General features: G+C 22.6%; 3 protein-coding genes across 7 annotated transcripts; 2 read left to right on the plus strand and 1 right to left on the minus strand.

Moving 5' to 3' along the window:
* The first annotated feature begins 3,530 nt into the window (after window positions 1-3,530).
* On the plus strand, window positions 3,531-5,697 carry LOC122714725 (trichohyalin-like). Of its 3 annotated transcripts, none has more exons than XM_043936340.1 (3): window positions 3,531-3,722; window positions 4,031-4,437; window positions 4,522-5,697. In XM_043936340.1, exons 2-3 carry the CDS (start codon window positions 4,062-4,064, stop codon window positions 5,535-5,537), a joined length of 1,392 nt encoding a protein of 463 aa, XP_043792275.1. In that variant the 5' UTR covers window positions 3,531-3,722; window positions 4,031-4,061; the 3' UTR covers window positions 5,538-5,697. The 3 variants fall into 3 exon arrangements, with proteins under 3 accessions (XP_043792275.1, XP_043792276.1, XP_043792274.1); XM_043936341.1 differs by having other exon boundaries at window positions 4,031-5,284; window positions 5,403-5,481; XM_043936339.1 differs by having other exon boundaries at window positions 4,031-5,697.
* A 1,839-nt stretch (window positions 5,698-7,536) lies between these two features.
* LOC122714726 (WD repeat-containing protein 3) lies at window positions 7,537-11,460 on the plus strand. The gene is made up of 14 exons (XM_043936342.1): window positions 7,537-7,735; window positions 7,792-8,001; window positions 8,064-8,261; window positions 8,340-8,503; window positions 8,658-8,870; window positions 8,973-9,108; window positions 9,187-9,374; window positions 9,443-9,638; window positions 9,731-9,958; window positions 10,049-10,318; window positions 10,402-10,644; window positions 10,710-10,870; window positions 10,954-11,176; window positions 11,255-11,460. The coding sequence occupies exons 1-14, from the start codon at window positions 7,565-7,567 to the stop codon at window positions 11,417-11,419; spliced, it is 2,766 nt and encodes a 921-aa protein (XP_043792277.1). The 5' UTR covers window positions 7,537-7,564; the 3' UTR covers window positions 11,420-11,460.
* A 201-nt stretch (window positions 11,461-11,661) lies between these two features.
* On the minus strand, window positions 11,662-13,953 carry LOC122715036 (KICSTOR subunit 2-like). 3 transcript variants are annotated; one of them, XM_043936910.1, is made up of 9 exons: window positions 13,818-13,953; window positions 13,380-13,526; window positions 13,117-13,268; window positions 12,907-13,047; window positions 12,675-12,813; window positions 12,403-12,596; window positions 12,183-12,333; window positions 11,952-12,056; window positions 11,662-11,882 (listed from the first exon to the last, which is right to left on the minus strand). In XM_043936910.1, the coding sequence occupies exons 1-9, from the start codon at window positions 13,896-13,898 to the stop codon at window positions 11,712-11,714; spliced, it is 1,281 nt and encodes a 426-aa protein (XP_043792845.1). In that variant the 5' UTR covers window positions 13,899-13,953; the 3' UTR covers window positions 11,662-11,711. The 3 variants fall into 3 exon arrangements, with proteins under 3 accessions (XP_043792845.1, XP_043792844.1, XP_043792846.1); XM_043936909.1 differs by having other exon boundaries at window positions 11,946-12,056; XM_043936911.1 differs by having other exon boundaries at window positions 11,747-11,882; window positions 11,960-12,056.
* Window positions 13,954-14,382: the final 429 nt, after the last annotated feature.

A 14,382-nucleotide genomic window follows, 5' to 3' on the forward strand; every position in this document is an offset into this window, starting at 1 on the left:
CGCTTCTCGCTTCTCCTCTTTGCTTTTCCTTTCTATCGTATGAATAAAAAATAAGAATAGTAATAAAATAGTAGATAATAAGGAAGATAATGTACGTATAGTTTTCTAAGATAAGAAAAATTGTGAACAAATTCATATTCGTGATGAATTTTGATGATTAAAAAAAATATATATTCGATTAAATTGATAGCCAAAATTATTAAAGGAATGATAAACGAAAATAATTTGTCGATTGCGTTTAGAGAAGCATTTCTTTTATTTCACTTGCGAGCACTTGTTTTATAAGTATCATTAGAACCGGTTCCCTCGAACACGTGGCGTCGAACGAAACTCGCCAAGAAATTATTTAAGACTTCAGTGTCTCGCTAATTTAATAGCGAGGCGTATCACAAAAAGAATATTTAGAGAGGAAGGACGGTGCGAGCAAAATCAACCACTACATGCGTTAAATTTGATTTACGCACAACGATGATGTATCAGTTTCGTATCATGACTGATAATCGTGCAGAAAACAATTCGAATCTCCATATTTTAATATTTCAAATATTTTCATTTTTTTTATTTAATTTGAAAATTCTAATTTTTGAAAGAACAACATTCATCATGTAATAGTGTACTTTGCTTAAAAATATAATTAATTAAAACGGATTGATGAGAAAAGTTTTTTTTTATATATTTTTATTATTATTCTCTTGCCTTTTTATTATTATTTTAATTACAACAGGCATCTAAATTTTACTTTTTTTGATTTTTAAAAAGGAGAAAATTGTTGAAATGTGTATTATATTAATAACGCACATTTTTATAAAATACAATACGATAATACGTGTGTTAAAAATTATATTGATACATTGTCTGTATATATATTGATACCGATTACGATGCAACCGATCACTTCACCGAGAATGTTTTCTTACGTGAGGATCTCTGAACAAGCAGAAGACCAAGTCCCTTTATTGGATTTAGTCCCCTAATGATTTTGTCAACCCGAGACGAAAAGAACCTGCTAACATTCCGTCGTGACTCGTTCTGCATTCGAATTTGGCGCTGTAACCACGCTTCGGTTAACCGACGGGGATCCCCTCGTAAATTATGGTTCGCGGATTGTAACGCACAATCTAACGCAATTATCCGCGAGAAATAGCCTACAGAGAAATAATTTTTTTAATGTCATTTAATTTAGTATTGAATTACGATTTTCTTATCTACTACTCTTCTTATGAATTACTTATTGTTAAATGACCTTATCATTTTTAAAAAAAATACTAATTTTTTCTTTTTTTTTTTTTCGTTTAAAAAAAATCATTGAGAAAATATTCACATTTCGAAATCAATTTATTAAGAACAAATATTCTTGTTTACAAAGTATTTACAAATCCAATTTTTTATACTTTAATACTAAAATTTATTTTTAGTATTAAGTACTTTTATACTAAAATAATTTTTATGATTATTATAATATATTTTATTATAACTTCATTTTTTATTATTAAACTAATTTTTTTATATTTAAATTTATCGATTACTTATTTATTATATTCGATTAATTATTTAATTCAAAAAATAAAAAAAGTGCAATTTTTATTGTTATAAGAAAAACGTATCAAAATACAAATGCCTAATTATTTCTTCGAGTAATACATGAAAAGAATATTGGTTCTCTCGCTATTACGCGAAACTAATAAATCTTTCACGCGATAGATACATACGTATCGTTCCTTTCTTGTACAATGATCTTTCGTCGTTCCAAGAATGGAACCCTCGATCATACACCATTAATTATCAACATAATGCATGAGGATTAGGTTTTTCTGAAGCATGGACTGCCAAAAACGTACGTGCGCCTGATGCATCTCCTCACGTCACAGGATGTCAACTTTAAATGGAAATGTCTTAATTATCAGAGCACGTAGCGGCCAACAAAAAACATTATCCACTCCTGAATCGTTCCATAGCGACGCTATGTGTTCACGATGAAATATTTTCATACGAAGAAGGTAGGACGTTTGAAATTGGTAATATTTAGATAAGTAAACGAACAATTCTTTGAAATATATGTACGTATTTAAATAAATATATAGATGTGTAAAAGTACTGGTATTGAAAAAGAATCCAATTTTGCGATACATCCTATTTTTTTTAAAAAGAATTGGAAAATCCGATTGTTTATTATATTGTATATGATATAAAATAAATAATAATGAATATAAAAAAATTAGAGATAAAATGTATAAGAGAAAAAAATAAATTTTAATGGACTACAAGTTCTATTCTTAAATGTAAAAAAAAATTAATGAAAAATAAGAAAAAAAGAATAAATTTTTTTCATTAAGATTAATATTGTTCTTCTTTTTTTCGTAATTTATATCATTATTTGATTGAATGTAAATATAATATTTATAATTTCCATTGTACATGTATTATATATATATATATATAATACATGTACAATGGAAATATATATACATACATATATCTCGCTATTACGCGAAACTAATAAATTAATATTATATATACATATATACATATATCTAAATTTTTAAAAAATTAATAAGCTTGATTTAGTAGATTTTGCATAAATATCTATATTCGAAAAATAAATATATAAATAATTCAATTTTATTATACATCTTATATTTAAACATATTAGATCACATTCATACTGCGTCAATATATTGTAAGTATTTATTGTTTTTCATATAAACTTACTGTTCGTTCTCATATGCACAAAGTATGTCATACATATATGCACATCAAAAAAAAAATTCACATCTAGTTCAGTGTTACCACCATTAAAATATACATTATATATTTTCAATAAATTCAATTAATTGTCTAATATAAGATAATCTTTTCAATTTCAATAATCTTGATTATTGATAATTCTTGATTATTTTCTTCCATAAAATTAAAATAATTTCAATTTTAATTTATTTACATATCATATTTATACATAATATAAAAATGCAAAATGTATTTAAATTTATAAAATATGATTTATATTTGTATTTTATATTATTTCTAAAATTAACTTTGTTATACTCGTAATACATGAAATGAATACGTAATAAAAAATATTTAATTAAATATTAAAATGATTTTATCAAAATATTATATATTTTCAGTTTCAATAATATATCACATTATTAGTTTTATCAAAAATACTACTTTAAACAAATTTTAATTCGAGAACTTTATTTAAATTCATTAATATTTTTGAAAAAAAACATTAAAAATATTTATTATAATATAAAATTCTATGTTCGTTATATTTTCAATCAAAAATGCTCAAATATAAAAATAATTTTTTTGAATTATTTCTAGCGATTGGTTAATTTGTTTCAATGATTATATTCGGATGAATATATTTATATTATCTGTACAAAAAACATCAACTACTTTTTTGGAACGACAAGAATTAACCAATGATTGTTTCTACTTTTTGCGCAGGTGCTGCGTGCGTAGTCAATGCGAATAAACCTAATGTCGACCGACGTGGATAGACGAATAGCGAGTAGCACGACGTGCAAATTAATACTGCGGAAAGTGAAAGATTCAAATTTATGGCTATTTATTTATTCTATTAACTATATTACATTAATATGTGACACACAAAAAAATGATAACGGTTGAAGATCTGCAATTTGCAGCAAAAATGAACATATTATAAACACTTGTAGTATCCTTTTTTGAATCAGCTGTCATAAGCAGACGATACGTAGGTAAAGTTCATTCTTTCGTTTATTAATTTTAACTTTCTTCAATAAGAATATAATTTTTAATTATTTTTATAAAAATCATGTATTATATATTTTCATTCTAATTTTCTATTACTATCTTATTTTTTTATTTTATCTTTAATTATTTTTAAATAATTGTTTGAAATTAATGTCATAAACTTTATATATTATTTTTTATTTGATAAAGATTTAATTTCAAATATTATTATATATATATTATTATATATATATTATTATATATATATAATTTCAAATATTATTATTATATGTTTTATTTTTTAATATTTCAGTATCTAATGCTATTTGTTTGACTATAAGGTCATGGAATTAATTGAAACTAGTGTACAAATAAGAGATTGTTCTATAGACTTTATTCCTGTTTACATTAAACAAGAAAATGATGAACATGAAACAGATTTCAATGATATTGAAATAATCAATGCAGCTCAAAATTTCTGTGCTATTGAAATTAAAGAAAGCAAAGGATATACAATTAATAACAATGAAGAATCAATTGTAAATAGTGAAAACTGTACACAAAATACAAATAATTTAAACAATTCAAATTCATCATCAAATATTATACGACAAAATGAAAGTTGTAATATAAATGGTATTTTAAATAGTTCAGTATACTTGCAAAATTTAGATTATGAAAATATAAATATAGAAATACAAAAACCAACAAATCAAATAGGTGATATTTTTATTGATCAAAATGAACAAATACAAACAAGCAATTATAATATTTCAACAGTTACTATATCAAGTGATCTTTTAGGACTAAATCTTAATATAAAAAAGGAAAATGAACTAGATCAGGATACAGTTTACAATACAGAATGGTTATGCAATGTGAATAATGAAACTGATATTCGATTGAAAGTTTCAAAGAATATTAAAGACAAAATTCAAGAGGTTCCTACTAATATTAATGATACGATAACATTATTGACAAAACACAAGGATCAATCATCAGAAAATGATAATAATTTGAAAATTAAGGAAACTAAATCTGAGAAACCTAAAAAACAATTAAAAATAAGATCAAATTCTTTACAAGATTATAAAGAGAAGTTGAGAAGAAAAGCAGAGTGCATGAGAGAAAAAAGAAAAAAATTGTATGAGCAAGAAACTGAAGAACAACGTCAACAAAGATTAGCAAAGGAAGCAGCAAAAAGAAGAGAAATGAGAATGTATTATGAAACACCCGAACAAAGAAGAAAAAGATTAGATGCAGAAGCTGCAAGAAAAAGAGAGTACAGAATGTATAATGAAACACCTGAAGACAGAAGGAAAAGATTAGATCGTGAAGCAGAAAGAAGAAGAATGAAAAGACTTTCATTATATGCTAGTGAAACTCCTGAACAAAGAAGAGAGAGATTAAATAGAGAATCAGCAAAAAGAAGAGAAGCTAGACTTAATCAATATGCTAAAGAAACACAAGAAGAAAGAAAAGAGAGATTAAAGAGGGATGCTTTAAGAGTTAGAGAAATGAGATTTACTAGATCTGCTATTGAAACAGAAGAGGAGCGTAAACAAAGGTTAGTAAAAGATGCTCTTCGAAAAAGGGAGGTAAGAATGCATGGACGTCATTCAGTGAATAATAATTTCACTGAACTCCAAACTGTTCGAAATTTTGAAGAATTAAACAATGTTCAGATAAAGGAGAATCCTGATAATCAATTGGGAGGTCATTACTTGAGTAACTGGATGATGTGGTTCCAAAATTCGTTAGTCCAACCTGTTCATATTGGAGAACAAATCATCAAATCTCAATCAGAAAATAATGAATAAAAAATTTCTATGATAAATTTTTAATATTGTATATATCATTTCATCATGAGAATACATGAAACAAAACATTTGCTATTTCAATCGTGTATAATAATTTGTACATATTATTTATATTTATGCTTGAATTGTAATAGCAAAATATTTTATAATCATTGCATTAACATAATATTTATCATGTATCAGATATTGAATAATAATTTTTCTACACTGTGCAATTTTATTCATATTTATATATTTTACAATTAAATATGATTATTTTATTATATATTGTTAAAAATTGCCATGTAAAAAAACTTGTTATTTAATATATTTATTAATATAGAGGAAAATTTAATGAATAATATATAATATAAATATTTGAAATATTTAATATTATTGAATTTTGTATTATAATAATTAAAAAGTATTTAAAAGTTTTTTGCTACTTTCAAAAATGTACAAAGTATAATAAAATTATTATAATGTTATTAATATTATTTGATATAAATAAGAAAAAAAAAGAAGACATTAAAATTGTAGAAAATTAAAATTGTACATTTATGTAATCATCTTGTACATCTTAACAGTGCCTTTTTGTTCACTGTTCTACAAAAGCAATTTCTAATGTGATTTAAACAATTTATACACATGTATATATATATCATTTAAATATGAATGAATAATACATTTCTTAAAATGTATGTAATAATGTATATATGTAATAATGTATATTACCATATCATTTTTCTTACAGTTCCTTTATATGGAATAAAATAAATAATATGTTATCATATAATTTTGTTTATTTTATTTATTTGAATTAACACTTTTCTCAAATTTTCTTTTTCATTTTTATATATGTTTAATGAAATTAATAATGATAAAAAGAAAAAAATAATTAATTTATTTTTTACGTGTAAAATAATAATAATATCTATTAATTAAAAAGTATTTAAAAATTTTAAATACTTAAATTTTAATATTTATTAGATTATTTAAATTTTGTTAAATCTATATATTGATATTAATTCTAAAACATTATTTCAACATAAAAAATATATGAAAAGTTTTATTGACATTCATATCTCATTTATAATCACACGCCAAGATCAAATATTAAACAAGGAAAGAAAATAGTAGAAAAAGAACAGAGATAAATTAGGTAATTAGGTGGGATAAATCAGTACTAGAAATAAAACAGATAAAAAAAAAAGACAGAAAATAATGGGAGAATAATAGAGATAAGATAAAAATTAATCTTTAGCACTATCTTTCAAATGTTAAAAAAATTTTTTTTAAAGATAGAATAAATTAGAATAAAATGATTAGCAATATCTTCAATTTTTAAAAAGTATGATTCTTTGAAATATGTTTTCGACATTTCGACAAAATTAGAGTTAAGTGATAATGAAATACATTAATTGTTAATAAATAATTAATGAAAAAGAATTTCACATTTATATGAGAAACTTGCCTGAAACTCTAGTTACAAGATACAAGCTTAAAAGTATCGAAATTTTTATTAGAAAACGAATAAAATTAATTAATTTTCCAAACGGCAAATGGAATCTTCAAAATGATGGAAAATATTCTTTTTATCTTTCTCGCATAATGTTTTATCATCTGTAATTTCAAATATTTTTTTGTATATTCTGCTATACTAATAACAAGTTAGAATCCATGTTTAAACGCGAGATGGCGTTGATTTCGAAAAATTTTTCATCGTTATCGAAATGTCAAACTCATTATTTCAAAAAATCGTTTTAGAAGCATTCAAGAGATGGCGCTAATTCTTTTTTTTATTCAATTTCTAGTATAAACATCGACCACATGAATTCGTAACCTACATTATAAAATGTATTAATTTAAAACTATACTAACTATAATTTTAAAATTAAATAATTATTTTAAATAAATTCTTGTTATGTAAAAATTATGAGATAAACATTATAGAATAAATAAGAATAAATAAACATTTTTTTTACTATTTTATTATAGTTTTATAAATAAAATTTATATTTATTATTTAATATAATTAATAAAAAAAAATGGGTGTAACAAAACAATATTTAAGATATGTACCAGCTGGAAATTTAAATATAATTGTTAGTCCTAATTGTAATATTGTTTTTGTAAAATTAGAAGACCATGAAGGTAGATTTGTAGCAGTTGGAGCATGTGAACATGTTTTTATATGGGATTTACGTTTAGGAGAAAAGGTAAAATATTAATTTATCAATTTTGTCATAATAGGTTATATTATTTTAATTTTTAGGTTCGAGTATTATCAGGTGATAAAGTAAATGTAACATATTTAGCTCCATCTCCTAATAAACAACATATAGCAGTTGGTTATGCAGATGGTACTATAAAAATATTTGATTTGAAAATAGGTGAAAATATAAGCATATTTGTAGGCCATAAATCTGAAATTACAACATTGAGATATGATAGAGAAGGACATAGACTAGCTTCAGGTTCAAAGGTAAACAAATTTGATAGAGAAAATAAAATATATAAAATTATTTTTTAATTACTTTTTTTTAGGATACAGATATTATTCTTTGGGATGTTGTTGCTGAAATTGGAATATGTCGATTAATTGGACATAAAGATGTAATAACTAATTTAGCATTTATGAAAGATCATAATGTAATTATTAGTTGTAGTAAAGATACATTTGTAAAATTTTGGGATTTAGACACAGAACATAATTTTAGAACTCTTGTTGGTCATAGAACAGAGGTAAATAAATTTAATAAATATATGATTAATATATAATTATAATATATAATAATAATAACATTATTTTATTTTTTTAAGGTTTGGAGTTTAGTATTAGTTAAAAATGATCAATATTTAATAACTGGTTGTAATGACAATGAATTACGTATATGGAAAATATCTTTTATTGAAAGTGATAGTACAGATTTTGATGTTAATCTACATAATTTAACTCTCACTGATGATACTGAAATTAGCGATGTGGTATAATGTTTAATTAATTTATATTTATATCTGAAATATATTTTTAATATATTTCTTATTTTTAATATATATATTATAATAATTTAATATATATATTTTTAATATATTATTTATTTTTAATATTTAATATTTAATATTATATAACATTTAATAAAAATTTTATATATTATNAAGATGTGAAAAAATAGGAAGTATATTAAGAAGTGGACATGGAAGAGTTGTGTCTCTTGAAGTTGATAATACTTATACTATTATTGGATGTTATGGTTTAGACAATACTGTAGAATTATTTCAATTGTTACCTGATTCTAAAATAAAAGAAAATGTTCTTAAACGATTACGTAAAGAAAGAAAAAAAGCTGAAAAGTATGTCAAGATATTTTTCTAATATATTTATAAAAATTAAAAGTTTTTTTAAATTTTAAATATTTCTTTATTATGTATAATATGTATATTTCTATTAAATAGAAGTGGAAAAGATATAGAAGCAAATTTCTCAGGAACATCAACTATAAAAGATGAAATCATTCGTTTACATCCTATCAAAGTATCTGCCAAAATTAAAGGATTATCTATAATAATGGGTAGAAATGATGAATTGAGAGTATGTTATAAACAATTTTTATTTTTTTTGAAAAATTGAAAATGATATTTATTTAATTTTTATTTCTTATTATTTTAGATATCCATAGGATTGAATAATAATTCCATTGATTTATATTCCTTATTCATAAAAGAGAAAGATGAAATAAAACATTTAAGATCAATAACAAATCATGGTCACCGCTCAGAAATCCGTGCCATTTGTTTTAGTTCTGATAATTTAGCTTTTGCTACAGCTAGTGCTGATTCTGTGAAATTATGGAATAGGTATATATATAAAATCAATATATAATAAATCAATAAAAAAAATTTCATATTAATTTCTATAATTTTAGACCAACTTTAGCCTGTTTACGTACTGTAGAGTGTAGTTATGCTTTAACAGCAATATTTGTACCTGGGGATAGACATTTAATTGTTGGTTTAAAAGATGGTAAAATGTTAATTATTGATATCGCATCAGGTGATATTTTAGAGGAAATATCTGCACATTCTAAAGAACTTTGGAGTGTTACATTATTACCTGATAAAGTAATATATATTTAATATAAATATTTTTTACTATCTATAATATAAAATATAAATTTTATTCTCATATATAATTATTTTACATGTTTTTATAGAAAGGAGTGGCTAGTGGTGGTGGAGATCAAACAGTAAAATTTTGGAATTTTGAACTTATTCAAGATCCTGATAGAGAAATAAAAGCAAAAATTTTATCTGTTTTGCACTTAAGAACTTTAAAATTAGAAGATACTGTATTATGTGTAAGAATAAGTCCTAATAATAGATTTGTTGCAGTTGCATTACTTGACTCTACTGTAAAAATTTTTTTTCTTGATACATTTAAGGTAATTTTGTGAAAATATATTTGCATATATAAATATATATAGTCACAATATATATATGTTGCATAATATTTAAAAATTTTGCAATTTTAGTTTTTTATTTCTCTTTATGGACATAAATTACCAGTTTTATGTATGGATATATCAAGTGATTCAACACTTATTGCTACTGGTTCTGCAGATCGAAATATAAAAATTTGGGGTTTAGATTTTGGAGATTGTCATAAATCAATTTTTGCTCATGATGACTCCATAACCGGACTTTTATTTGTACCTGGTACACATTATATTTTTACTTGTGGAAAAGATGGCAAAGTAAAGCAATGGGATGCAGATATCTTTCAAAAAATTGTGACATTACAAGTAATAAATTATTTTTAATTGTAAATTTATATAGATGAATAAACAATAATTGTAATAATAATAAATAAAATTATTCTATCTAGGGACATGCAGGTAAAGCATGGAATTGTGCTGTTTCACCAAATGGAATATATGTTGTTTCTTGTGGATCTGATAAAGTTGTTAGACTTTATGAACGAACATTAGAACCTTTAGTTCTTCAAGATGAAGAAGAAGAAGAAAGAGAACATCAAGAAAATGAATTAGCTACTGGAGAAAGTACTGTTGTTCCAGGACAAAAACAACAATCTTTACCATCAAGAAAAACAGTATCCAGTGAAAAAGGGGTAAATATCAATAAATTATATAAAAATTGCTTAATTTAAATCATAAAATTTTATTTAATATTCAGGCTGAATTGATACTAGAATGTCTTGGTATATCTAAAGAATATAATGAACAATTGTCAAAAACTATTGATAAAGCACCTGTTATTCCTTTACAAATGCAAGCTTATAATTGTACAAATACGGAAGATTATTTATTAGAAATAATTAAACAAATTAGAGGAAGGTAAAAAATATATATAAAGTATATATATATGTATTTAGCACAAATATAATATAAATATAAACTTACTAATAAATTAATTTTAGCGATTTAGAAGAATCATTACTATTATTACCTTACTCAGCTGCATGTGAAATTCTTAAAATGCTTCCTAAATTATTAGAATCAAATTATCACACGGAATTAATTGCAAAATTAGCATTATGTTTAATACAAGCTCATCATGGCCCAATTATAGCTACTCAAGAACTTTTACCTATTTTAGAAATTGTGAAAACACTTACTATTAAAAAAGTTTCTGATCTAAGGGTAAAAAAACATTTGTATTTTATAAATTATTCACAAATAATTTTGTAAACACTATTAATTAAAAATTAATACTTCTAGGATATAATTGGATTTAATTTACATGGAATGATGCATATACAACGAATTATTGAAGAAAAAGAAGGAATACAACTTTTCAGAGATGCAACTCAAAGCAATAAACATAAAAATAAAGTCAAGAAAAATAAAGAAAAGGCATTAAAAAGAGCAATTATGTCTTTATAAAATTTGTTATTTTATAACAATAAAAAATTTGTATATAATTATACTTAATAAATATTATTAATTAAAGTATAATTATATTAAACTCTATTATTCTTCAAATATTATCTAAAAAAACAATTCTTAAATAATAAAAAACACTTTATTTTGAAAAAAATATAGTATAATAGATAATCAAATCATAAAAATTTTAATATATAACATATATGTATTATTATTTAAATAACTTTTGATATTTCTTTTTCGCTAATCTTTGGCAATATTTTAACATTTTTACATATATTTATTTAATTTCTTATTTTGATAACTTCAACGATTCATATATTTTATTGCACCTAATATGTACACATAAGTCTGTCATAAATGATGCTATATGAGCTTCTTTATCTTTTTGTTTACCACTTTCAAATACAGTAACCAAAGTCATTTTAGGATCAGTATTATACATAGCATATATACACATATCCTAAAAAAAGAATAGTATATATCAAAATACAAAATTTATATCAAGAAATATCTATTAACATACTTTTACATTTTTACAATATATAATTTTATCCATGGCAAGAAGTTCTGAATGTCGTTCTTTAATTCGTTTCTGTATATTATCTAAGTGAATTGATGGCTTTTGTACAAATATCTAAAATATAATACAATTTTTTATATTTTTATATAATATAATTTAATTTATATTTAAATTAATTTATATATAATTTAAATATAACATATGTATTACATAATCAATTATATTCATATAAATACTTACACTGGGATAACTAAGAATAACAGGAAATTGTTCAAATGTATTTGGTTCCCTACAAGGATGTCTATAACCTGGACCTGCATCTTCTACTCCTCTGGAGTCAAATATTATTAATACTGCTAAGACATCATGTTTACGTTGGAAACTTTGTATTCTAAAAATATTTATTAATATTCACTCAAAATATATGATTTATTAATTAAAATAATTAAAAATATTTTACTTATGATAATAATCCACATTTTGTTTGCTCATAATACTTCTCATTTCTCCTGGACTAGCCTGCTGACTTAAAGTAGTATGAAAATATAAAGAGTATTTAGCTAATATGCTACTACGTAGTTTCACTAACCATTGATATAATGCTGGTTGTTGATTTGCTTTCAAAAATGAAGCACTGAAACCTAATTTCCATGACTAAAAATATAATATTTATTATTTAAATATATTTATTTCTTCTTTATATATAATATCTTCTTTATTTAATATACTAACCTCTTTACTTTGTAAAGTTCTTTCCCAAGCTGACATTCGTGTCTGTGCACCATAAAGAGCCATTAATGTTGATAAAAATCTCCAATGTTGAAGTTCAACTTGTGTTTTTGTCAATTGTACTAATATTTCACATTCTAAACTAATCAAAAAATGTTTTAATTTTAGAAAAAATAAATTATAATTATAATTCTTAATTATTAATTTTTAATATTTCATTTTCATTTGTACTTACGTTAAGCTTGTTTTAATAGCAGTTAATGCTAAATGTGAGCAAGATAAAGAATGAATTTCTACTATTCCTTCTATACATTGTAATAATTCTTGATATTTCATACTTTTACTATTGATACTCATATTGTACATTTTTTCATAACTGTAATATAATAATATTATGAAATATTTAATAATAAATTCAACAATAATCAATCAACAATATACTAACAAATCTATCAATTGTATTTTTGCAGTAATATATTGACATAATTGATTAGAAACCTCAGCAACTGTTGCACCAATTGAATTGGTTCCTCTAGTCATTTCCTCTACTCTTTTTAGATCAGATTTTAAAGATTCATATACCGTTTTTAATGAATTCTAAAAAAAAAGGAAGAAAATAATTATAAATATTAAATATTTATGAATTTTATTTATTAATTCATTATATTAATTTTATTTTTTATTCATTATATTTTATTATTTTCTTACATCTTTCCTTAAAAATCCTTTATTTTTGGTATGAAGGAAACCTAAATCTGCATATGAATGTTCTGCTACAGCTATTTGTGGTAAATGCATAAGTAACATTCCCCATGGACCCATTTGTGTTTGACGACATAATCCACGTTCTTTTTCCTAAATATTAATAATTAAAAACATTAAATTAAATTTATTATTAACTTGTATCATTTTATTTTTTGTTATAATATCAAATCCATTTTAACCATTTAAAATTTTTTCAATATTCTTTTAATAACCTTTTTCAAAGATTCTGAGAAAATTCAAAATTACTTATCAATAATTTTATTAATCGTTCATTTTTTAACTAATTATTAAAGATTTTTTTAAAATGTTTAAAATTATTTTTTAAAAAATAAAAATATATAATAAAATAAATATAATATATAATTTATGAATATAACTTACAACTAATTCTTTAGCTTTATCAGTACACAATTGAGCAACTTGAGCGAAGAAACTATTAAGAAATTCTTCTTCGTGATCCATTTTTTATCTATATTTATTACAATCACAACAAAATTGCTTATATTTATTTTCATTACTCATATTTTTAAAGGTTATAAAATCATAAGTAATATATATATTATATTAAATTGTAATTATTAATATTAATGATCATACCTTTAAAGGTGGATATCCACTTCTTTCTTTTGCGCATTGCAAACTTGACATTATTTGGCTTAAAAAATAAGCTTTCAAGAAAGTTATAAATAACTTGTATTTACATAAAAAATTTAAATAATCTTAAGGAAAAAGATTGAAATTTTTTTTAATAAAATATCAAATTTAAAATTAGTTAATATAAATATAATATATATCTTAAAATTTTATTATTTATGAAATTAAATTATCTTTTCTAAATTCTCTAAATCTTGATCACGTGATTTTGCAATTCGTTTCATGAAAAATACTATAATAATTCGTGTAAGCTTTGACAAATTTTTTTATTGGTCAATTCAATGTTACAAAA

The sequence above is a fragment of the Apis laboriosa genome, unplaced genomic scaffold (assembly GCF_014066325.1).
Source record: "Apis laboriosa isolate Shangri-la unplaced genomic scaffold, ASM1406632v1 scaffold34_cov151, whole genome shotgun sequence".
Classification (NCBI taxonomy): domain Eukaryota; kingdom Metazoa; phylum Arthropoda; class Insecta; order Hymenoptera; family Apidae; genus Apis; species Apis laboriosa.

Bases quoted from the DNA above. Each gene is read 5' to 3' on its own strand.
- LOC122715036 (XM_043936909.1), bottom strand. From the start codon at position 13,898: ATGGATCACGAAGAAGAATTTCTTAATAGTTTCTTCGCTCAAGTTGCT. The intron at 12,814-12,906 runs GTAAGTACAAAT...TTTTTTGATTAG, and splicing joins GCTATTAAAACAAGCTTAAC to TTTAGAATGTGAAATATTAG. The intron at 12,057-12,182 runs GTAAGTATTTAT...ATTATATTTTAG, and splicing joins TTATTCTTAGTTATCCCAGT to ATATTTGTACAAAAGCCATC.
- LOC122714725 (XM_043936339.1), top strand. From the start codon at position 4,062: ATGGAATTAATTGAAACTAGTGTACAAATAAGAGATTGTTCTATAGAC.